At 33.9% G+C, this 24,134-nt stretch overlaps 3 protein-coding genes, 1 long non-coding RNA gene and 1 other non-coding gene across 6 annotated transcripts; 3 read left to right on the forward strand and 2 right to left on the reverse strand.

The window, feature by feature from the left end:
• Nucleotides 1-276: 276 nt before the first annotated feature.
• Nucleotides 277-8,399, reverse strand: LOC130814619 (uncharacterized). Its single transcript, XM_057680739.1, has 19 exons — nt 7,549-8,399; nt 5,841-6,309; nt 5,663-5,748; nt 5,392-5,505; nt 5,134-5,322; nt 4,889-4,954; nt 4,734-4,790; nt 4,131-4,253; nt 3,923-4,036; nt 3,453-3,560; nt 3,264-3,378; nt 2,849-2,989; nt 2,169-2,545; nt 1,755-1,932; nt 1,401-1,636; nt 1,125-1,314; nt 816-1,041; nt 549-704; nt 277-457 (listed from the first exon to the last, which is right to left on the reverse strand). The coding sequence occupies exons 1-19, from the start codon at nt 8,242-8,244 to the stop codon at nt 370-372; spliced, it is 3,729 nt and encodes a 1,242-aa protein (XP_057536722.1). The 5' UTR covers nt 8,245-8,399; the 3' UTR covers nt 277-369.
• On the forward strand, nt 1,005-1,756 carry LOC130814620 (uncharacterized). Of its 2 annotated transcripts, none has more exons than XR_009042463.1 (3): nt 1,005-1,145; nt 1,261-1,356; nt 1,599-1,756. It is a non-coding gene; the product is annotated as an uncharacterized LOC130814620 (long non-coding RNA). The 2 variants fall into 2 exon arrangements; XR_009042462.1 differs by having other exon boundaries at nt 1,613-1,756.
• A 1,916-nt stretch (nt 8,400-10,315) lies between the features above and the next one.
• On the forward strand, nt 10,316-15,363 carry LOC130814623 (derlin-2.2). The gene is made up of 6 exons (XM_057680741.1): nt 10,316-10,578; nt 12,008-12,107; nt 12,977-13,191; nt 13,271-13,354; nt 13,940-13,993; nt 14,861-15,363. The coding sequence occupies exons 1-6, from the start codon at nt 10,480-10,482 to the stop codon at nt 15,041-15,043; spliced, it is 735 nt and encodes a 244-aa protein (XP_057536724.1). The 5' UTR covers nt 10,316-10,479; the 3' UTR covers nt 15,044-15,363.
• A 146-nt stretch (nt 15,364-15,509) lies between these two features.
• On the reverse strand, nt 15,510-21,211 carry LOC130814621 (tobamovirus multiplication protein 1). The gene is made up of 11 exons (XM_057680740.1): nt 20,733-21,211; nt 19,772-19,862; nt 19,637-19,689; nt 18,112-18,204; nt 17,904-17,975; nt 17,411-17,483; nt 17,282-17,327; nt 17,067-17,130; nt 16,562-16,615; nt 16,322-16,399; nt 15,510-16,038 (listed from the first exon to the last, which is right to left on the reverse strand). Exons 1-11 carry the CDS (start codon nt 20,892-20,894, stop codon nt 15,946-15,948), a joined length of 879 nt encoding a protein of 292 aa, XP_057536723.1. The 5' UTR covers nt 20,895-21,211; the 3' UTR covers nt 15,510-15,945.
• A 1,038-nt stretch (nt 21,212-22,249) lies between these two features.
• On the forward strand, nt 22,250-22,321 carry TRNAW-CCA (transfer RNA tryptophan (anticodon CCA)). The gene has a single exon. It is a non-coding gene; the product is annotated as a tRNA-Trp (tRNA).
• The last annotated feature ends 1,813 nt before the right edge of the window (nt 22,322-24,134 follow it).

Genomic DNA, 24,134 nt, shown 5'->3' on the forward strand with positions numbered 1-24,134 from the left:
TTGGAGTAAATATCATTTTTCCCGATAGAGATTAAGAGTTCAATTCTTAACTAGTCCTCCTATTCTCTTTAACATGCTTTGTAATTAAAAAAAAATCATCAATTATGCGCAAGGACATATACCATTAGATTAACTTAAAGTTGGTGATATGCAACAATGTGTCTCTTAGTTTCCCCTACTTTAGGTCAAATACATATGGTAAATAACTAAATATGCAGAGTAAATCCTAAAACAGAATATATATATATATATATATATATATATATATATATATATATATATATATATATATATATATATATATGCACAAAAAGTGCATAGGATTAGAACCTAAAGTTAAAAAAAGACATCTAGTACTAATTCAGCTAATCAAACAAATGTGATCAAGTTCAAGAGTTCGATGGCTTCTCTTAGCCTTCGCTCTGTGATATCTCGAGGAGTCACACCTCGATTATTCCTGCATTTGAGAAAAATAAATTCTTAGTAACCTTGAAAGTTATCGAAGACACTTAAGAACTTGGATGGAGGCATGGACTTAAAAATCTAACCTCTTCTCATGATTCGCTTTTCTGGTCAGATCCTCAACTAGACTTTGCAGTCGCTTCAACATTGAAGTCAAACTACGTATTGCTGCAATGCCTCTTGGACGTGTACATAGCTTCTTTAGCAGCTCACAGGCAATGAAGTAACCCTCTTCCTTGTTCCTGATCAAGATTCGGTTATACTAACTTATTAGACAGGTTGAAAAGGCCCGAAAAAACAGTAAAGGAATGAAACAAATGAAAGTTTGAAGTTGTAAGTAGTATGATGCAGACCTTAACAACTCACGAAAGATGGTCTCAATGGATCCACGCTGATCAATGAGCACATCAGCTAATTGGGTGTATCGGGCTAGGTTTCTGAGAGTAGATAAGCAGTGCTTAAGAACTTCCTGGTCTGGTATGCTACGGGTGACAGCAGATATTTGACACAATAATATTTCAACTGCCCCTTCTTCTACAAGCCTCTCACAACATTTTTGAGAGTGTGTAGTTGCCATGTCTGTGAAAATGCAGAATATGAAACATTGAGTTTGCGAAAAATATGTGACTAAAGAAGCATGGAGAAGACTCGAAGAAACTCACTCAAAGTTGCACAATTGTAGAGTATGCCGCTAACATTTTTCATGCTTTTTAGCTCCTTCAATGCAGCTATTAGCCTATTCATAATACGCATGCTATCTTCCAAGGTAGCAGCTGACTTCTGTATTCTTAATCGCAGATCAACCAGTTGCTTTTTGGCATTTTTCCTGGCGATGTATCCCTTCCAATGTGCCTACAACATATATACACTATTGGTCACTGAGCTAAAACATAGGTATGATTTATTAGTGAATAAATGCAGGATCTTTAAAATCTTACTTGAATAACAATGGCATATTGTCTCTGTTCAATTGCTTTTTGCCGGCAAATAAAACCACGAATATGAGACTGAATAGCAACTGCTGCTTCTTTTCTCAATCTAAACTCTAACGCACTCTTCCACCATCTTTGTAGCTTCACAATTGCTTGTAAAACTATACTTAATTCAGTGCTGTACAATTTGTGGCCTAATGTAAGGTTGTGATTTGAAGCATGGAGATGAAGAGAGGAAGAACCTGCATTGCGTATAAATCATTGAAATGAGCAACAATAAGCTGACTCGGATAGTCAAAAGAAACTTGTGAAGATTTACAAAGGAAACAGAGGCAGTCAAAGAAAGAATGTTGCAGAAACCTAGAAGCCTATTTCGTGATATCTTTCCCCTGACAAAACGTTGAATTTCAGTAGCAGCATGCCTGTAGCATTGGAATTCAGACCGGCACATCATGACTCTAAAGGCATTTTGTAGTCGTAATGCTGCTTGTTTTTGACAAAGAAAGCTCCTCCTGGCCAACCAACTACGGGAATAACTCTGTTCATTACATGTACAAAAAATTGATTTTACCGAGTTAGCAGCAGTAAAGGAAGGAAATTTGAAGATGCTGCAAATTCACATCAAATGAACCAAGTAGAAGAATGTAAAAGATTCTAAAAATGATGTATGGTCAGCATGTTACCGAGAGATCGTGTGAACAGAAAGCTATTAAGTATATTATTGAGACTGTTCAAAATATTCTGCTAAATGCATAACCATTCAGATCAACTTACTTGCACCACAATGATGCATTTCCATTGTCTACAGGCTTCTTTACGAGCAATCCACCCCCGGACATGAGACTGAACTATAATAGCTGATTTAGTTGTCATATTATATTCATGCAAGTCCTTTAAGTATCTCAGAGCTCGAAGAACACTTTGGATCTTCAGTACAGCTTGCTTTAGATTCAGGAATTTTCTTTTCTGTGTGCAACCACGAATATGGCTTTGAATTCTTATAGCAGATGAGCAACGATTTTGCCAGTATTCACTAGCAAGAAATTTCTTCCAAGCAAGCTGTATTTTCAATACTGCTTGCTTTGTCTTTAAATATTTTCTGCGCTGAATTACTCGCCTGAGATGGCACTGTATAATTACAGTTGCATTAACTGCAAATTGTCAAAAATATCAGTTTAAGACAAACAGTTCGGCAATAGAAGTATATACTGAAATAATACACAGCAGTTAAGATGAGTTTTACCATGTGGAGATAACAATAATGGGTATGCTCAAAGAACAATCAAAATAACTCATGAAAGCAAATGCTGACAAGTAGAAGATTGGAAACAAATTCAGCATGAAACTGTTAAAGAAGTTGCATCTCTAGCATTTCCATTACTGAGACTACAGTATGTGGAAGAAACTGATAGCAAGTGGCGGTAATAAGAAGGATTGCACACGCTTGTGATTACCTTTGTTGTAACATTCAGAGCTGCAATTATCTGCGGAGGAGGGAAGGATAGCAAGGCCAGATGATAGATTATCGCTAGAAGTATTTAGTTTGGCCATCTCTTGCCACCAGGCCTGAACTGTTTTAAACTTCATTGCACCATCTAAACAAAGAGCCAACCATATACGTTAAAAGGATTGATACACAAAGGTAATTGCTCATGTCTTGCCACAAGATTTTCATACACAAAGATTAGAGAAAATAACATTTGAAAAAATTCATGCTGTCAAAGGTTCCAACCAAGATAAATTATTATTCAAACAGATACTTCAAGCACACAATTATCAGCTTAGACAATACAATTTCGAAAAGTATATCTTATAACAGATTCACAGGCAAATTAAATCAAAAAGTACTCATTAAACAGATAAAACAACCTTCGATAGATTGTTCTTTTTCTTTATGATATGCAGTTTCAGAACTCATGGACACCCTTATCCTCTCTGGATTTTGGCAATGACAACCCATGAGCTTGTGAAAGTTGAGCTTATCCTGTCAGAAGCATTTTCATCTTATGTTACAAATTATGGCTAAAAGAAACAGAGTTTATAAGGTTCTGATGTTACCGTATTTTTCTTGACAAGCAATTGGGAGGACAAGAAGACCAACAGTATGACCACACTCCTATCGTTACAGGCGCCATTGTATTCAAGTATGTCACATATTTGTAGAACCTAGTAAAAAAGTAGAAAAGCTTAACAAGTTAGTGTATGCACACAAGTACAAAACCGTTAACAATATAAAATAATGTGTGCTTCCTGTGTTTAATCGGAATTACAAATATGGCATCAGAAATGATAATATTGGACCTGAATGGAACCAAATTGGTGCAAGATACCCTGGGCTGGACTAAATTCCAATTTTGAAAATTGTTCTGTTCTGTTCTGTTTTGATATTTATATAATTTACCTTGATTAATGTCGGCAATTAGTATTATAATCACCATTCAGTCATTACTTTCAAACTTAAAAAAACTAGCAGGAATCAAGTTCCAACTGTAAATGAGACAATTGACAAATGCAAGTAAAGCTTTTACCTCAGGGAAATTGCCCAACAATGTTGTTAACTTCTGAGATAATACAAGGTTGTGTACTGCATCAGTAGTATCTCTCATCGACACAATGGATTCTTCATTTGTGTTATTGAGGTCCTGTTTGTTGTTCTAATGAGATAAGTAACCAAAGAACGCATAATTCTCAAAGCAAAACATCATAAAACTAACATCTGCAATAAAAAAGAGATACCTTCAGTGAACAAGGACAATGAAGTTCCTTTCGGAAATAGAAATCCAACAAGCACCACATAGCTTTCCCATCAACCAAAGAAGTTAAACTTTCCATCTTGACATCATAGTTTCCACAGATAACCTGCAACATAAATAAATGTTAGGCAGGGCCTCAAACAATTCACATAACATCAAAAAAAAAAGGAGTTAGCAGTCCAAATAGTGAATTTAAGGGCCTGACTTCTTTCCAACTTTCTTTGTGTTCTAGTGAGTTCCTTTCAGTACGAATAAGTTAAGAGTTCAAATAAGGTGCAAAGAAAGATCATAATAACCTCTGATAGCATGATCGGGGTAAAATGATCCACTATCAATTGTTTACTTGTTTGAAACACATTTGTGCTAATGTGTTGCAACAGAAAGTCTTCAACAAAAAAACTTCACAACATGCTTAAAATTGCATAATAAAATTTATCTCATTTTGTAAAACAGATACTCGACCAAACTTTGTACAGAAAGAAGGGGATTTCTTAAAAGTATGGCCTAAAATACAGCAAAAAAAAAAAATGTATGCCTGAATTAACCACTATGGTTACAGTTACACAAAAGGCATATGGTGCCATACCTTCACCCAGTGGAGGAGCATATCCAAGTGGGAGCTATTATCTATATCCATGAATTCCTGTGAAATGGAAGGCAAAAACTTGGATCATAAACATGACTATTGTTCTTAGAACTAAACTTGGAGTATATCCAAGTGATGAGATATAGTATACATACAGTGTGAGCTTTGCAAATGTTTGAGATTTCATCAGAGAGGATCTTCTTTGTCATAAGCTTGGGTAGCTATAGGATGAACAAAGAAAACGGAAACAGCTAACATGTCAGTGAAGAATAGTCTAACATATGTTATATTACAATTACATTTTTTTTAAAAAAGGCACGTCTCTGATGGACATTAAAGCACAGTAGTCAACATGGAAATAATTTCAATTTTGCTATAGGTGCAGAGAGATAACACAGACCTGCAGATAAACAAATACATTCCACAACAAGGAAATTACAAGTTCCTTGTCTCCATTAGCAACATCCTCTCCAACTATCTCCATGTCATCATCATCCTTCAGGGGAACGCCTGCCAGTTTGAGGTATTGCAGCGCAGTTCGACAATTTGTCAGTTTCTTTTTACTAGTATCTGATGGAAGCATTACTTTCTGCACAATAGAAGACATGTTAAGCATAAATTTCAAATCAAATAATTCAAATATTGTTTAAAAACTAACCATTAGAATAGAGGAGTCATGCTGTAAAAGCTGAATAGCTCGACATAGTCTCACTCCATCCTGAATATCTTGGAACAAATCTGTGATTCTGAAGTCATACTCAATAAGGGGACTCTGCACATGGTAAAAAATCCTTCATTGTAAAGCCTACTTGACATGGTGCATTGGTTTTGTCAACCCAAGATAAACCAAATCAATTTTTTCAGTGACATAGGATGTTATATGCAGGCTAAGCAATTGAACATGCATGATGATAGACATAACTATTTACCTGTTGATATGATACTTTGTACCCCACAATCACCAAATGAGCAAGAAGATTACCCTCACCATGCATAACTTCAGATGATAAGAAATCTATTTTTCACCAGAAACAATGAAATATCAAGTTAGGGAGGACGTCAAGCTCATTAGCTCAGAGAAGAAAGAGCAGTATATATTATCATTACCATTTATCATTTGTCGACTTGATTTGACATTTGATTTTACATTGAATAATAAGGGAGAACCTCCATCTAGCCCATCAATGCCATATTTGATAGGCAAGCTACTCTGACTTTTACCTCTATCAAGTATAAGAACAAGTAACAATATTCTCTTTAATATGATATTGCCTAATGTCTCAAAATAACCTGGCCGGTATAAGCCATCAACCAACTTATTGTATGCATAGGCCTTTGCAAGACTTGCATGTGAAAAGAACTGTTTCTCAATCACCATTTTCAGGAAAGCAATATCTTCCTCTCTACAAGAATCTTCCTTGGGTATCAAAGAGTCGCCGCCAAAGATAATGTATAATCCGATCCGGAGCCAAACTGGATTATAGCACATGAGAATTTTGACAGCTTTCTCTCTCATTCCAACATCAGTAACTATGGGGCAATGTGCCTTCATTTTAAGCCTTCCTTCGTCAATACTCTGAAACAGGGGTAATAAATGATTGAATTGGAGACTTATTTTTTTGCAAAAACAAGCAAGCACTTTGACTGATTCATTGGAGATAAATTAAATTCCTGCTCATGTGGCATGCTTAACAAAATTTATTCTTATTGAGAATGTTAAATTTCAGTAATCATAAAATCAATAGCTTTTGACCCAATTGAAGTAAATCCAGAACATAACTACTAGATTATTACAACAATCCATCTAAACTGAAAAATACTATTTCAGCTGTATTTCCAAATGCAGCAATTTTCCTAATTGTGTTTTGTATATGTTCATGAACACAATTCAAATCCATACAACTTCCAGGCAGATCTATACTTCTGTGAAAATATGCCTTCAACATCAAAGGCAACATGGCTAAACAAAGAATATACTAAGCTAATATAACACTTTGATATAGAAATTGACATCAAGAACCAAAAAAGTTCTAATATATTGCACTTGAACTTTGCTTCTCTATATCTAGGTAAGGATCCTTTTTCTAGATACATTCACACACAATACTAATAATATTTAACATCATTAATTTCTAATACTTCCATTGGTGTTTTGATATCTTAATGGCTCAGATAACTCATTCTCAACCAATCTTAATATAGAAATCTAATGAAAAAATCTCAAAGATCTCAACACTTCACTAAAGGATAATCTTGTTCAAAATACTCTCCAGCGGAAATAAATACTCAGACTTGTTTCTAGCTAATCCACAGAGCTAACTGTGACATTGGAAGAAACACATGCACATTGTATAGGCAAGCAAGACTTCTACCACCCAACAAACAATGATGTAAATTCCTTAACCCCAACAATATGGGCTACATAAACCAAAACAAATTCACGTAGAAAATTTTCACAACAAATATAATTCCACCCTATTTAATACTACCTAGTTCAATCAACTTCCACAAACTAAAACCTCTCTCTCGAATTTTTCGATGCAGGAGAGTTATTTTCCAACACCCACGTAGGCAGGATTTGAGCATCGAATGTAAGCAACATTAACATTGTTAGGAATACTAAAATAGGTTGTTTTCGATTGATTCTAAATAACAAACTACAACTTCATGAATAAATAAATAAGAAGTCCACCTGATAAGTTATCTTAATATAATCCATCTAAATATAATCTACCAAATTCCAAAACCAAATAAATATAAATCTTTGGCCAATCAACAAGTTCTATTACATAAACATATCAATGTAACTCCAAACCTTAGTAACTTGAGACATTACAGTGAAAACCTCCATGCAAGCTTCATAACTCAGATACTCTCTCAATCTCAGTTCCAAATCATCAAAACTACAAATATCCTTTAAAGAATTCCACAAACCCGCAAATTTCTTCTTCGACCTAGAAATCAAAACCCCAACCTCATTTTCTCTCTGCCTCTTCGGCAACCTCAATCCACCATTTACACTAACACATTCACTCTCAACCATAAAATTCTCTCTCTTCCCTACTTTCCTCTCTCCTTCGTTTTCACCACCATCTTCACATCCACAAGATCTAGGGTTTTCAAACAAAAAATTCAACCAAACAGTAAGCGATTTTGCTAACGACTTCATCGATCTCTCCTTCTTAATTTCCTCCTTTCGGGACGATTGCGACATCTCAAGCTCGAATTGACGGAGTTTTTTAATCGCCGGAGATGATTGAAGACGTCGATGACGGCGAGCGGTGGTTGGTTGGAAAGTTCTGGAAGATGATGAAGGAGTTTGCATTTGTTTAGAAGCAGTGAAGAATTTGGGAGTGGTTGGTTGGAAAGTTCTGGAAGATGATGATGAGTGGAATTCGGGTTTAGGAGTTTTGAAATTGGAAATGTCTTTTAAGAGAGATGAAGAAGAAAAAAATGAAGGTATGTTTGGTGTTGATGATGGTGATGAAGGTGGTCGATTTTCGGACGCCATTGTTGAGGATAAATTTGAGATCGTTAGCAATTGGGTTCGATGTTGAAGCCTGAAGGTGAATTGAATTGCTGGTAATGGGAGAACAGAGAAGAGAAGTTTGTGTAAAAGTAGTTGACTGGAGAGTGGTAAATTGAATATGAAATGAAGATAGCCGTTTATTTGAATTTGAATTTTGGGGAGAGTCAGCGGTATAATAACTTTAGTATAAAAAATTTCGGTTATTTGCAAATAAGAAAAAAAAAAAAAAAAAAAAACAAAATATATAGTATTAAAATAAATAAAATAAAAAAAGATATATAAAATTTCAAAACCTCTCGTATAAAATAAGGACATGTAAGCCTAATTTTCTAGAGTATTTTCTTAAATAAAATCGTTATTTCCTACACATATTCATATGTGTATTACTAATAGGGATAGTTATGGGTCCGAATCCATTACCCTAGTAGACCCAATGAATTCGAGTCTGATTTCGTGTCTAAAAACTAAATGAGTTGGGTTTTCAAACCTATACCAACCCAAACCTTCTCTATGGACCATTTAAGATTCAGACCCGTTTCAGCCTCATTAGACCCAAGTTATCATACAATTCAAAATTAATTTTAAGTTCGTTCTAAACTCATTTCTACATTTACTAGGACTCACTTTAGACCTTCATACAACCCAAAGATCTATTTTAGTACTAATGAAACCATTAAATGTAAAAAAGAATTATTTGCGAATTATAGCCTTTAAGTTTTGGGCTTTCCTAGATTACAGTCTCAAAGTTTATTTTTTTGCGAACTACAGTCATCAAAATATCAAAGTCTACGCCATTCAAGCCAAGTGACCGTTGACCAACCAAAATGACCTTTGATCAATCTTAATGACCGTTGACCATTACTAATCACCTTTGATTTTTGTTGATCATCCCTAATCACCTTTGGCTTTCCTAATTACCAATGGCATCCTTGTATTTTTGCACTTTATTGTCGTTTTTCCCATCACCATAATATTTTTTTCAAAAAATGGACGTCACAGTTATTCTTTTGGGGTAACTATTTTGGAAATCTGATCGAAACAAGTACTTACTCACTATTTTTCTGCACGTAGATTGAAAAAATATTTAATGTTTTTTTACCCGTTATAACTATATTTTTATAATTTTATAAACTTAGTGAAAAACATGTAGGGACCATAGAATATAAAAATGTTAAAATAAAGTTAATGGAAGGTATGTGAAGACCATAAGCATTACTAAAATATTAAAATGAGGATGAACATTTTTGTCCAAAATTTTTAATGTAAAAGGAAAGATTTTTTTATGAAAATAACAAATTAAACTTAAAATAACAAATAAAAACTTTTTCTAAGTGGCAAAGAGAGTAATAACAGGGATGTCTTAGTAAATAACGATGATTTGTAAAATTAACAAATCACCCTTATGTGGTAGAAATTGATAAGATGAGAGTTTTGTGATCTTAATTTACTTTTTTTAATTTTTTTTTATTATTATTTTTGTGTTTTTGTGGTGATTTATAAATCACGGTTATTGATTAGAAATTATTGGAGTAATAACCAAATGAACTTTACTAGGTAAATAACCGTGATTTATATTAATAGTAAATCACTGGTATGTGGCACTATGTCATAGGGCCATTATTTTTATAATTTTTTTTTTCTTTTTTTACTTTGATTATTTGATTATTTTTATTTTTGTCTTTTTATGTTTATTTACAAATAACCGTTATTGACTAATATTTTCTGGAAAAGTTCTTAGTAAATAACGGTTACTTGTGAAGTTAACAAATCACTCTAATGTGTATAATTTGATAGAATGACAATTTTGTTATTTTAATTTATCTTTTCTATTTTGTTTATTTTATGATTATACTTTTTATCTTTGTCTTTTTTATGGTGATTTACATTATTAATTAGTAATTTTTGTATTTTCTAATAACCAAACGGATGCAAGTACAGCAAAGTCGGTGATGCAATTGGGACGTGAAATCCACTCGCGACATGATTGGTGTAGTTATTGTCATCTGATTTTTCCAGGCGCTATATAATGAACTGCCCCTATCTGATATTCTTTATATAAATAACTAGACTAGATATAAATAAAGTAAATCAAACGAATTCGTCTCCATAGTCCGAACACGAAAAACCTTTTTCTTTTTCTTTTTCTTTTTTTGTTTTAATAAATCGTCATCAAACAGAGAGTTGCAATCAAGGAATTTCATCAAGAGTGTGAGAAAAATGGCTCAGGCGGTGGAAGAATGGTACAAACAGATGCCAATCATCACTCGATCTTATCTTACTGCTGCTGTAGTCACCACCATCGGATGTTCTCTTGAGGTATGTTGCACCATTCTCTTTGTTTTCTTCTCTTTAAATTCAATTGATATTATCTTAATTAATATTATAAGTTGTTTTTGGATTGTATGATCTGGGCTTTTGTCTATTATTCAAATATTGATGTGGGTTTTTGGTGATCGGTGGTTTAGGGTTGGTAGGAATCAGTTTTATTGTGTTTGGGTCATGAATTAAAACTTTCTCTACGTTGAATTGGGCATTTGGAATTGGTTTGTTTATTGATGATTTGAATTGGGTTTACAACTTGGGAAGGGATTAGTTTTGAGTTGGAAATTGGAATTTGAATTGTTTCAATAGAGTGTAGGAGTATGATCATAAACTTTGTCAAGAAATAAGCTAGTTTACTTTAATTTTTCATTCTCATTCATTCCATTTAATACCAATAACCTAAGTTATCTCCTTAGATAAGATTAATACCAATAACCAAACTTATCCCCTTAGATAAGGTCGTCTTCCATCCCGCCCCATATTCCGATTATTATATGAGCTGGATATACTGGTGTGGACGTGTGGTGTTGATGATTATGATGAATTGAGTTTTGGATATCTGGCATGGTGTTCAGTTTTCTGATATGCGTTTCATGGGTTGGGGTTGGAAGAGAACTGTGGGGAGAACTTATTGGTCTTTTGGGTAACCTCTTGTGTGGCATTTTTGGGATGTTATCACTTTCAGATGGTCTGAAGATATTTTGTAGTGTGGAATTTTCCGTTTATGATTAAGATTCTAGTTTTTAGTTAGGAATTAGCATGTAATGTTTGGGGATGATTTTGCTGCAGTGGTTGCCTAGTTCATCTTTGCTTGCAACTTGCTATGATAGCTATGGTATTTCAATTGTTTGCATTGATTATATCTCATATTATGCTATGTTTTGATGTGAGGAAATGAGGGGACTGGAAGGGGCGGGAAGTGGAGGGAAAAATGTTCCTCATTTGGAAAGCTAAACGGGAGGGGAGTAAAATGGATAGGAAGGAATCGGAGGGAGGAGCTATTCACATTTTTAATATGCTAAATCCTTTCAACAATAGAATGATTTAAAGAAAAACACATGAGGATATCCTTTCCTTGCCTCTCCCTTCCCTCCTATATTGCTATCCAAACATATTATTGGTGTAACTTTTTGTTTTGTTTTGAGAGACAGATGGTCATGTATATGTTTCCAGGAGCTGGTCACTGTAATTTTTGTGATTTTTTTAATATCCTGGCATTGATTTTTCATCAAATAAGTTCTAGATTCTAAGTACAATCATCAATGTCTTCTTAAGCCTAAGGCCTTTAGCTCTCCAACTCTACCAGTCAATTAATCCTTTGCTTTGTAACTAATTAATACACTCTTTAATGCTTAAACTCATTCAGAATACAACTAATATGCTCTATTCAGAATGCAACTAATATGCTCTTTAATGTTTACAGATCATTTCACCATATAATCTGTACTTGAATCCTCGTCTTGTAATGAAACAATATCAATTTTGGCGGCTTGTCACCAATTTCTTGTACTTCCGCAAAATGGGTAAGTTTAATCATTTCTTCTCGGGGGACTGTTTGGTTGGAGACATGGGCTTAACCAGTTTATTCAATGTGAAGCGGTCCTTTAATTTTGTAACTGATTATTATGTGGGGCTTATGACTTCTGATCCTATCTTTTGTGGACATATTTTTAATATTATTGGATGGTATTGGATGCCAATATGCCATTGGATGCCATCCGATTGCTTCTTTAAAGATCGAATCACATAAGCTTGTTGGATGAGAGGAATCGAGAAATACTTTTTAAATATAAATTTTACAGGATGTCAATATCTCATAGAATGATTGAAGAGAAGTGGTAGATTTGTAGATACTTCATATATTTGAATTGTGTTTTGAATTGTACTTGATGCGTATAATCTGATTAAGAAGGTCTATATTTCTGATTGATCATGATGACAGTATCTGTAAGAGTTTAAGACTCCTACAAATGCTTATATGAAGTGATAATTTCTATAAACCTGCGTTTTTGCTACCTGTTTATGCTTTGGTATCTTAATGGGTTTAAAATTTGTAAACCCTCATGCCTCCGTTACACTTAGAATATCTTAGAAGGCTAACCACACATTAAAATATTAGCAAATTGCAGTGGAGTCATGCACTTCTTATATAGAGAGTAATAGTAAATAAGTAAACATTCAATTTGAATTGTTGGAGAAAGGGAAGTAGGAAGTCTCCCGGCTACAAAGCATTTATACTCTGATACAATGATATTACTATGGGCATTTTTTTAATGGAAAATTTTTTCGTTGAAACTTTTTTTTCTCTTTCTTTCTTTCTTTCTGATTATTTGGGTTTTGTGTGCAGAAGTTTGACTTCTATGATTTTGTTGTGGTTTGTTCTTTTTGTCAGATTTGGACTTCCTCTTCCACATGTTCTTTCTTGCTCGGTATTGTAAACTTCTTGAGGAAAACTCCTTCCGTGGAAGAACTGCGGATTTCTTTTACATGCTTTTGTTTGGTGCTTCTGTTTTAACGGGAATTGTGCTTGTTGGAGGAATGATCCCATATGTGTCAGAGTCATTTGCAAAAATCATATTCCTGAGCAATTCCTTGACATTCATGATGGTTAGTTTCTTTTGCCTTACACGTCAAATTTTGCATTGTTTTCTGTGATGCTCAAAATTAAATTTTGATTAATGTGTAGGTGTACGTGTGGAGCAAGCAAAATCCTTTTATCCATATGAGTTTCTTGGGTCTTTTTACATTTACAGCGGCTTATCTACCCTGGGTAAGTGTTGAATTTACTTGATTACCTTGTTGAGTTATCTATTTGTGTTGCATGTCCTCTTGAAAAATTTGACATACAAACCTCGAAGCCCAGATGTCTCGGCTGGAGAATGATTTTCTTTGTGGCATAGACATTAGCTGACATGTACTGTATCCCAAAACTATCTACACTCTTGGGATTGCCATGAGCTTTAAGAGTAGTAATCTATATGTAAAATCTAAGCCTGAAAGGTAGCAGAGAGAAGAAAGGTAAGAGAAATTGTTGAAAAGAGAGAGAAAGATTGACGGGAGGTAGAGACCGGAGAGAAATTGGTAAATTTGTTTCATATGAAGTGTGAAGAGCATTTTAAAATACCCTTTTAAGTGTAAAGATTATTTGGTATTGAGGGAGTACTTTGTTGTCACACTGTTGACTGCCCTATTTGATGCTCATTCCTGATTATGGCAAATGTGGTTTGCCTTCTCATCAATTATTAACTATTTTTAGGATTTAACTTCACATATAGCATGTCAAGTGAATGATACTCGAAGTGATGTCTAGTTATATGTTATCTAAAAAAACTCATGTTGTTTGCTCTGATTTCAGGTACTTTTGGGATTCTCTATCCTGGTTGGTGCCAGCCCCTGGGTCGACCTTCTGGTAAACTTAACTGTCTCTGTCTGCTTTATTTTTAGCGCACTTATCAGTAGTTAGGCTTCATTTACTCGGGGCACTTTTCCTGTACCTCGTGGGTATTCTTCTGAGAGACGTCACTCTCAGAAGGTTACTGTGCCTCAATTGAAATCGCTCTCTTTTACATCTTACTCACAAATTCTTGTTGTTAAAGGTTGTCACAAACTATTAGAAATACTCTTATAATTGTTCCTTTTGTGCTTATGATTTACCAAGACAGCTTTGATCTCTGGCTTAATTTGTACCAGCATTCTTTATATTATCACCACAATACCTTTCACTGCATGAAATTGACTTGTATGGCCAATGTCCGAAATCAATAGTCATATATACTTTTTGTTGGACATGTGAGGAAGATCCCACATCACTAAAATAGTGGGTTGTAGACTTGTATATAAGTTTTGGTGTGTAATCCTCCTGATACATATGGTTTGGGAAAGCGTGAAACTCATCATGTGCTGTATGCAAATCAACGCTCATGACCTGTGGGTTTGTGGGCCCAAGCCCACGGGTGCCCCATGGGTGTGTCTACAAAAGTGGGCCTATGGGGTGATCAAGTGAGCCCCGTGGGTAAAACGCGTTTAATGAATGGTTTTATAAGCTATTTGAAAAAATGGCTTTTAAGCCAAAACCAAAAAGTTATTCTTCCAATATCTCCATTAATAGCAACAAAAAAGCTGTTTTTACCAAAAAAAAAAGCCAACAACTAACAACCATTTGCCAAACACTCCTAAATAATGTTATTGTTTTGAGGCTGTCGGAAACTGTTTTTTAACGTGTTTGGTTTTGGTGATTGATAAAAACCCCCCTGTTTTGTTAATTTGTGGTGTGTAGGGAATGATTGCTGGACACGCATATTATTTCCTAGAAGACGTTTATCCAAGAATGACAGGTCGCCGCCCTCTTAGAACTCCTTCATTCATCAAGGCCCTCTTTGCAGAAGAGCCTGTTGTGATGGCGCAGCCTGGAAATGTAAGATTTGCTGCCCCAGCAGCAGATGATCTCCATCAAGATTAGCCAGCCTCGTCGCGAAACCAAGACTTGAAACTAATAGCCTTGTGTTTGCTTGTAATTATTTATGTGCGGGTATAGTTGGGGCAAGAATGAGGTTGTTACCGTTGCAAGATTCAATTTAACTGATAAATCTAACTATAGGCTAAAGGATTACTGTGATGCTGCTGTTTTGTTGGGGTTTAGTTCTAATGTAAAATTCCAGTTTGCCAATTTGGCTTTTGTGCAGTCAAAACAAGTCTAAACAGAATGAATCCATAGTACAGGGGTGATTCTATGCAAATTTGTTTATTTTTTCACTCATTATTTGTGAATTTGCTCTGAAATCAGCTTATCTTGAATTAGCCAGTTTCGTTTTTACCCTCTTTTGTACACATTATACTTTAAATCAAAATTGCTATTGCAAGGTAAGTGAAATTGCTTCTTCCGTCCCAATGATATGTTTACGGTTTTAGTTTAGATTTTTAAATTTAACTGAGGAAACACATCATTACCGGAAACAAGATAAAAATATCAAAACAAGTCTAGAAGAGACTTTGAATCTAAAATAATTACTCAAGATTTGCATTCAGAAAGCGTGGCACAAAACTTCGTTGTTTAGTGCATGAAACATCTCCTTCATTACTATGCTTATCGGCTTACCGTTGAAGCAAGAAAAAAGATGCCATTAGCAAATCTAGGTTTACCGAAATCCCATCACACCCTACAAAAGGCTCGAAGGAGCTATTATTTGCCATTGAAAAACATTTCGCTGGATTATCAATGGACACACTAGATCAGTAATCCTAGACTTTCCTTGTCAAATTAAGGGGTGTGTTCTGAGTCTGACTAGCGAAAAAGCTTAATTTTCCCTGTTCAATTTTGAGTACTTTCAACAGCAAGGGTCTAGCGTTTTAGATGCGCCTGGATTAACAGATGGGGTGATATATGCCTGAAACTCGTTTTGGTGGCAGCTTCCGCAAGATGTAAAGGACTAGAGCCGAGGGTAAGATCTCAACAATCTGCATCAGCAAGAACAAATGAAAAAGAATCTAATCAGCTGAAAAAAAGATCTCAACAAAATACTTAGGCAACACTCAAGAATTAATCGAGGTGGAAAAAAGCAATATAAAGCCACAACTAGGGGCCAGGTACCCGGTTAATCGGGTACCTATTTTAACGGCCTGTGTCCCGGCCTGATTTATCCGGGTACCCAAAAATACAAGTTCAAAGAGTGTTCTCAGGTGGAAATCGAAATGAACAACACCTGATGCATAAAAAAGCAACACGAGGGAAAAAAACTACCATGTAGTAAATGAAGTCCAGAATTGGATGATCCAACACATCAAGGGAAGCATCCTCATCAAATGCCGATACAAGTACCTGCAGTTTACGATAAAAATTCAGGTGAATGTCAATGCAACTTGCCTAAATACTATATTACTCAGAATCGGGTAATAATTTCAATCATGCATATAAGTTCAACTTCAAACGTCGAAATTCAACAAAAAGATCAGCATTCCAGCATAATACAACGAAACTCACCATAAGACATCTTACAAGAAAGCAAGTGAAACATATAGCTGCAACTGATCCAACCTGATGATATAAACAATTCCAAGTCAAGATATACATATTTTTAAAGTTAGATTCTTAGACGGAGGAAATGGGGAGAGTGAAAGTAAAATTTTGCATTAAGACAGATCACCTTCACATGATTCATTAATCTGCTTGCAAACTGCAAATAAAAAAAGCGAACTGTGGACGGTTTTGGGCTATTTTAGGGTCATTTTGAGCAAATCACGAATTCAAAAAGCAAATTAACTGGCGAATCATGTTACACTGATACAGACGATAAGAAACTCTAGTTCAGAAGTTGCAGCAGATGATTAGACTAAAACATATATGTCAATTATCAAGCGTACCACTAATTGTAGAAACTAGAGATAATTTCACACTTTTTAAACTATACGATAATTAGTGACAAAGGTCTTAGGTACGGGATTAAAGATTTATAGTATGAAAGCTTTTTTCAGGAAAAAACACAAACCTCATACAACTTCTTTCTTCTTCCTTTAGATTCAATCGGGAACTGCCTCAGCATTTTAAATAAGCTGGATTCATTGTATAAGAGACCCAAATGGAAAATATGACAAGAAAACACAAATAAGTTGATATGTAGATTAATCTCTCATTTTGATTCCCGAACTGTAGCAGATTCAAAGAGTCATAAGAGTATTATATATCAAAGTCTGAGAAACTAACCTTCGTCCATAAACCACAAAACTGGTTGCAGCGACAAAAGAGACAGCTGTCAGCGAATTAGAACACGTTAGACGGTCGAGAGAGTGTGCTACTGGTCCTTCAAAAAATATATGAAAAACAAAAACAAACCTGCAATAAAGATTCTTCCAATTAGTTCCACCGTTTCATTGTCGTCCAGCCAGAGGAATATCCAAATGCAAACCTGAAGCACAGAATGTTACCATCATGGATATAGACCTAATGCTTATGGACCTCCTACAACACATAAATTAAAGGATATAGACCTTCTAGAACCTAATGCTTATTCAAAAAAGATTATGATAATAACAAATTTTAACGGTTGTCCATTTAAGTAATGGGGTTTCATGAAACGATATGCTCAAAAAGTGGTTGTTATGTCATTATGTGTTATGAAGCAGAACGATCCCATCATGGGGTGGACTAAATGGGAGGCTTAAGCAAAAAAAGCCTGATAATGAATTTGGAACCAGTCACAATATGGTATGAAAAAATCAATCCGAACCTAGACTAGCCATCTATATTATCACATCTAATTTCTGAAAAAGTCGCTCATGACAACCTCAATGAAAAGAAATATTCGAGTTAACATGAGAAGCAAAACCTGTATCAAGTAAATTCCAGCATTGACCAATATATAAACGAGCTTCAGTTTATCAGCTGGTAAATATCTAGCCTGGTCATAAAACAAGTAATCACACTTTAGGCACGACCCATAAAAGGGTAAAGAAACCATCCCGCTCCTGTTTCATTGAGGAACCAAACAAAAGCATGGTGGTAAATGGTAATATCAAACTACGATAGAAGTCCACCTGATGATAGATCTCTGCCCAAAAGAGGACAAGGAGAGTATATGTTGAGAAAAATAGAAGCCCGGGAAAATCCAACAGCACCAGCATTAGAGCCTGTCACAAGATAGACACGATGAACATTAATCCAGATTTATCCACTAATTTAACTAATAGATATAGTCTGATGCATCCTGCATTAGATTTTCCAAGCTCTAGGAATACTCGACTATATTGAAAGAGATTGCCACTTGAAATTGGAGCTCAAATACGCAAATCAACCAAAGGGTTGTTACAACAGAAAAATAATGCTTAGCTAGAAATAAGCCACCTTGAAAAAACCCAAAATGACAAAATTCGAAAACACTTGTGGCTCAATGGATAGAGCATCTGCATGTAGAGCATGTAAGGTTTGGGGTTCGACCCCTACCGGGCACAGGTATCAGCTGGGGGGTTTCTTGACTGCGCGCATCCCTCTTTATTCCCTCCTTGAGGGTACCGGGTATGGTTTGTCTGCCTCTTTTAGGAAAAAGAAAAAGAAAAACTCCCCACCCGAACCCTGCCTTGTGCGAAATATTGGGATTGTCCTTTACCTTTTTTTTTACCTTTACCTTTGTAATAAAGCCTAAAAAATAATCTATTTGCTTACATATTTAGGCATCTAATAGGGAAACAAATGCCATCAATAACTAAACAAGCACATTGTAGTTACTAGTTAGACTTGGACAAATTAGTCAAGCAAGGGTATGAATTTATGACACTTTTTGGTAGTAAAAATTATCCTGATTAAGAAAAAACCTTCAATGAATGTGACATTGCAACCACTAAATTGCCATGCAATAAAAATGATCAATGGAAATATGTACTTTGTAAAAGAAATTAATTTTTTTCAAGTAACTTCCAGTGTGATGGTGATGCCAATCCATCAGATGGAAGAAAGAAATATATGGAAACATATATTCATTGATGGAAGACTTATTTTCCTACAAACTAATTGTTTGATTGCATTTAGTTTCCAAGCATGTATGATCCAAAAAAATTATTTAATTGCTAATCACATTATGACTAAGGATGCTAATCAAGCGACTTGAACATGGTCTAGCCTATGCTCGATTCAACCCATTAAGGTTTTTTAGTCGATTACGAGTCACGATTCGGGTGTAATTTTATCAAGCACAAAATATTCGCGCTAAATTTGACTCGTTAAGGTTCCGAATCAATAAGTTGCTTGTGAGCAACCAATTTTTATAAGCTTTCGTATATATTCAGTAATAAAGCATTCTCTATCTCTTATTGCTTTATGACCTTAAGTACTAAAGTAAGATTCTTGTTTATTTGTTGCTTTTTGAGGCAACAAATAAACTAAATTATTTTAAAGGACTTGATTAAAAAATCTATGATAAAACATTAGCTAGAACTTTCATGAGTAATGAGCTGATCATTGACTGATTGATCACGAGCAGATTGCGAGCGTCTCAACTCAATTATCACCCCTAATTATGACTAATTGTCGTTGCATCGGATTTAAAGGCAATTGAAGAGCACCTACCTTGGGGCTCAAAAGAAATACTTGCTTGTGCAATCCAAATACAATAGACCGAACTAGAAACAAAAAAGCTCCGAGTCAAAACAAGTCGTAAACAAAGGAATATTGAAAATTTAAAATAAAGAATCTGGCTGTCACCTCCAGTAACAATGAAGTTCATAAGATGAAAGACCTTCTGTAATGTCCATCTATACTCTGGAACTCTCCACTCAATTCTTATTAATTGTACCTACATCATACAAATTCATATCTAAGAACAAAAAAAAAAAATCAATTTCTTTGCCAACATCCAATAAATTGATCTCCCATTAATTTATAATCTGTTTCTTTGTCCATCTATACTCCTCAACAACATGAAGAAAGGATTTCAGGTCCACAAATACCACAGCCTAATTCGAAAACAATGAACAATGTATTATCCAAGCTCGTTCTCTGGCTTGCTCATCATAGATTAAAGACAAAAATGTTATTACAAGCACGCTAGAGGTATACATTCGGGTCATCAGGTCAATTTTGGGTCAAGATTTTCGGGTTGGTTCAAAATCGGGTCTTGTGTCTACATTGATTTCAATATAATTTTAAATTCATTCTGAAGTCGAGTTCAGTTCCAAAGTCGGGCAAATATCGGGTTATCGGGTATCTCCACCTTGTACACACATTGAAATTTAAATTTGAAAGGAAGGAAAATATCCAAACACAACAATTTCATCTTTGCAACAATCAAATGCACGTTTCTACATAAAAATAACAAACCCCATTACAAATATAAGAAAATCAATAAAGAATATCCTAGCTCACACAAATTTGTAGGAATTGAATACTAAATCATACAACCCCTATTTATCCCAACTCATTTTTCAACCATCAAAAAATTATGACCTAATATACCCACAATATAAAAACTATAACTAAAGGGTAGAAGAAAAACAAAAAAAATCAAATCTTTTATCACTGCCGAACAATTTATTTCTTGCAAAAATCATATGCACAATTTTATAAAAAATTAACTCCCATTAAAAATACAACAAAAGCATAAAATTTCCAAGCTCAAAACTTATTAACAATGCAAAATCAAAGTTTAAAAGAGAAAGAAAGTTACCAAAGCAGCAAAAGACACAATAGCAAAAAGAGCAGAAAGAGTAAAAAAGATAGCATCTTGCCACAAAACTGAATCATTTATTTCTTGCCACCAACTAGTAATCAACACATTTACTCTCCCATCTCTTACTGTCTTCACCCACTCATCAATTTCAGCTGCCATGATTGCAAATTATTCTTCCTCTTAAGTTCCTTTTCTTGCTTTTTCGGGATTTTCGTGAGTTGCCCAGAACTTAATCTGTCTTAAAATAGTTAAAAAAATTTGAAAATCGATGACAATCTCAAGCTAAAACATACTGGGTCTTTGATGGGAAATGGTAAGAAGAAGCTAGCGCTATTGAAAATTGAAAATTGAGAAAATAGAAAGCATACTACCAGTCAATCTCGGACTAGGAATGTGGTCTGTGCCTATAAGGCTGGCTTTAAAGTCAAGACAGTTTGAATAAGGGATGTGAACGGTTGATACTTAACACAATGAGTGTTTTTGGCAAACATATGGGATAACTTATAGCTGATTAGAATGATCGGGTTAAGTGATTGATTGTATTAACTATTCTGACTTGTTTCTTTTAAATTTGTTGTTATGAGCATTTTGTTTAAAGATATTTCATTCATAACAATAAGTAATTTCAATCGAATAATTTATCAAAATACTAGTATTAAATGATTTGAACACTCACTCTTCTATTTGTGTCAAATAAGCTAAAAATTAGGGTACGATACTCTTCTATTTAGCAAAACATTCTCGAGCCGATGGGCTCTTCAGCCGCATCTTCTTTTATAGGTATGAGTTGCCGCCTTTTTGCCATCTCCAGATTCTGAACATAGTTTTCTATAAATGGAATATATTAGGGCACGATGATGATGATGATAATGAAATTATTTGCAAAACACTATGTTCTTATTAATTCTTTCTTTTTTATTAGGGAAAGGAAGACTAGGTAAAAATGAAATAAAGTGCTATTTGTTCTTCCATCAAGGAAAGACTTTTTTTCTTTAAGGTTTCTTCTTAGTTATTCTTAAATTAGAAGCTTTTTGAAATATAATTTGGTTAGTAAATTGTTTTTTGTGATAAAACAAAAATTGGATTAGTTTTTATTAAATTCAGGCAAGTGTAGATAAGTTTATGTAACGGCCAATTAGTTAAGATAAGTTCAACTTAGGATTTATAGTGCATATTTTGGTTATTAATATTAAGTCATATAAGTCAATTAATGAGCAAATAAGATATCATCAAACTGACTTTAAATCAAATAACAATATATAAACTATGATGAATTACATAGCACCTAACTTTAGATAAATTTATACAAAACAAAGCCTAATTAATTATAATTCAAATAAAAATTTTAAGTAAATTTTGACTGCAATCTTAATTATTTGAAATCAATCTAATAAAATTTCATTTGACTATATTTTTTATAAATTAAAAAAATATCAATATAATGCAAGATTTTATAGCTTCAGGAAAATGCTCAAAAATATAGGATAAATGCTGACCAAGAAATATCACCAACCGGATCCGTGGCGCAATGGTAGCGCGTCTGACTCCAGATCAGAAGGTTGCGTGTTCGATTCACGTCGGGTTCAAACCCCCGGTTTATTACGGATTCCTTTTTGTTATCCTCCTGGAATTCTATAATCTGTAATTCTGCAGAACCCCCACTTTCACCTTGCTCTTTTAATAATTTCTTCAATCCTTTATGTTCATTTCAATGGCACATTTTGCAAGATTTAACCCCAGAATTTCATCTTTATCGTATTTGCTTTTCCCTTGCTGTTTCTGAGCTTCCGTGTTTGGTTACTTTTAGGATATCCGCTCGTTCTGATTTGCGAAATGAGCGTTTATTTCTCACTCTGTTATGGTCAAGCGGGTATAAAATGTTATGATCATCATCTCTGCTAATTAGGTTTTACTCATGGTTTTGTGGAAATAAAGAAAGATAACTTCTTGTATTTGGGTTTTAGATTGTTTTGATTTAATATAGTTGAATAATAGTTTTTGATGTTTGACATGATTAAGTGGGCAAATTAAGAATTTGTGTATGACTTGAGTTGTGAAAAATTGATAAGGTAGTTTCTTTCATTTGGGTTTTGAGTTGGATTGATCAAATTCAATATGGGTTTGACTTATAATTTAGTTTTGGTATTGAGATAAGGATGTAGCAAATTTATAGATTGATTTGGGTTTTGAACTGTATTTGATGAAGTTGAATGTGGCTTTGTTACATGATTTAGTTTTGGATGTATGAGATGATTAGGTTTGCAAATTGATGAATTGAGTTATGATGTGAGTTAATTGTGGGTTTAACTTAAAATTTAGTTTTGGTGCTGCATTGAAGTCAACTGATAATATTTTTTTTTTTTTTTTTGATTTGAAGTTGAACTGAATGGAATCAAACTTAACTTTTAGAGGAGTTGAATGAATAGTGAATACAAGTGTAAAGTCAATAAGTCATGAAGAGAACTGAATACAGATGAACCTAACTAAATGAAGAGTTGAGTGAATAGTGAAATGTGAGTGTAAAAATAATGAACTAACTAGATCTGGATCAATTGAACTAAAGAGCTCAAATTAACTCAACTGAAAGTAAGATTACGTATATCTGACCCTTCAATCCTATTCTAACAAGTATTAATCAAAAATTACATTTTTTTTAGTGTTATCACTGATAAAGATAAGGTTGCATATATCCGACTCCTAAACCCCACCCTAGGTGGAAAACACCCAATGGCATTGGGTAATATAATACTAGTTGCATAAATTTATCCACTTTAGAATTATTTTCTTTTTTTATATAAATTTTTCCAAAATTATCCGCGTACTCATTGTACTCTATGTTTAAGTAATATATTTTAGCATTCAATTAACCAATAAAAAGTGAGATTATTGTAAGACATGAATTACCATATTGATGATGAGTAATAATTAACATATTTTTATTTATTTTTCTAATTTATCTTTTCAAAATATGAATAAATTTTTTATTTTCTCTTTTAACATAATGTTTTATGGAGTATTAAGTAAAAATTCCTCCTCCAACTTTTTATCCAAAAGTCAATTGTGGACAACCATAAAGAAACGGAGGGACTATTACGAGTTTACCAGACCATAGTTAATAATTAATATTTTATATTATAAATAAATTATTAAATTAAATTTTAAGAATTAAGATTATATAAACATCATTTCTCATCATTTTCGTTGTCCAAGTCCAACGTAATTGATCAAGTTTTTAATAAAATGACTTTTGTAAATATAATGATGGATTATATATTTTAAGACTGTATTGTCATTTGTCTGTTACTAGTCGCACTATATATATATATATATAAGATACTAAATGTATTCATATTTGATGAAAAATAAATATTAATCGATTAATTATAATTTATTTATAGT

Source organism: Amaranthus tricolor, chromosome 6 (genome assembly GCF_026212465.1).
Source record: "Amaranthus tricolor cultivar Red isolate AtriRed21 chromosome 6, ASM2621246v1, whole genome shotgun sequence".
Taxonomy (NCBI): domain Eukaryota; kingdom Viridiplantae; phylum Streptophyta; class Magnoliopsida; order Caryophyllales; family Amaranthaceae; genus Amaranthus; species Amaranthus tricolor.

Excerpts from the sequence above, each read along its gene's own strand:
- LOC130814619 (XM_057680739.1), bottom strand. The coding sequence starts at position 8,244 with ATGGCGTCCGAAAATCGACCACCTTCATCACCATCATCAACACCAAAC. Across the intron at positions 1,042-1,124 it reads CTACAATTGTGCAACTTTGA|ACATGGCAACTACACACTCT; the intron begins GTGAGTTTCTTC and ends GCATTTTCACAG. Across the intron at positions 705-815 it reads ATCTTTCGTGAGTTGTTAAG|GAACAAGGAAGAGGGTTACT; the intron begins GTCTGCATCATA and ends AATCTTGATCAG.
- LOC130814623 (XM_057680741.1), top strand. The coding sequence starts at position 10,480 with ATGGCTCAGGCGGTGGAAGAATGGTACAAACAGATGCCAATCATCACT. Across the intron at positions 10,579-12,007 it reads CCATCGGATGTTCTCTTGAG|ATCATTTCACCATATAATCT; the intron begins GTATGTTGCACC and ends TAATGTTTACAG. Across the intron at positions 13,994-14,860 it reads GCCCCTGGGTCGACCTTCTG|GGAATGATTGCTGGACACGC; the intron begins GTAAACTTAACT and ends TGTGGTGTGTAG.
- LOC130814621 (XM_057680740.1), bottom strand. The coding sequence starts at position 20,894 with ATGGCAGCTGAAATTGATGAGTGGGTGAAGACAGTAAGAGATGGGAGA. Across the intron at positions 18,205-19,636 it reads TATTTCTTTTGAGCCCCAAG|GCTCTAATGCTGGTGCTGTT; the intron begins GTAGGTGCTCTT and ends ATCTTGTGACAG. Across the intron at positions 17,976-18,111 it reads GGGCAGAGATCTATCATCAG|GCTAGATATTTACCAGCTGA; the intron begins GTGGACTTCTAT and ends TTTTATGACCAG.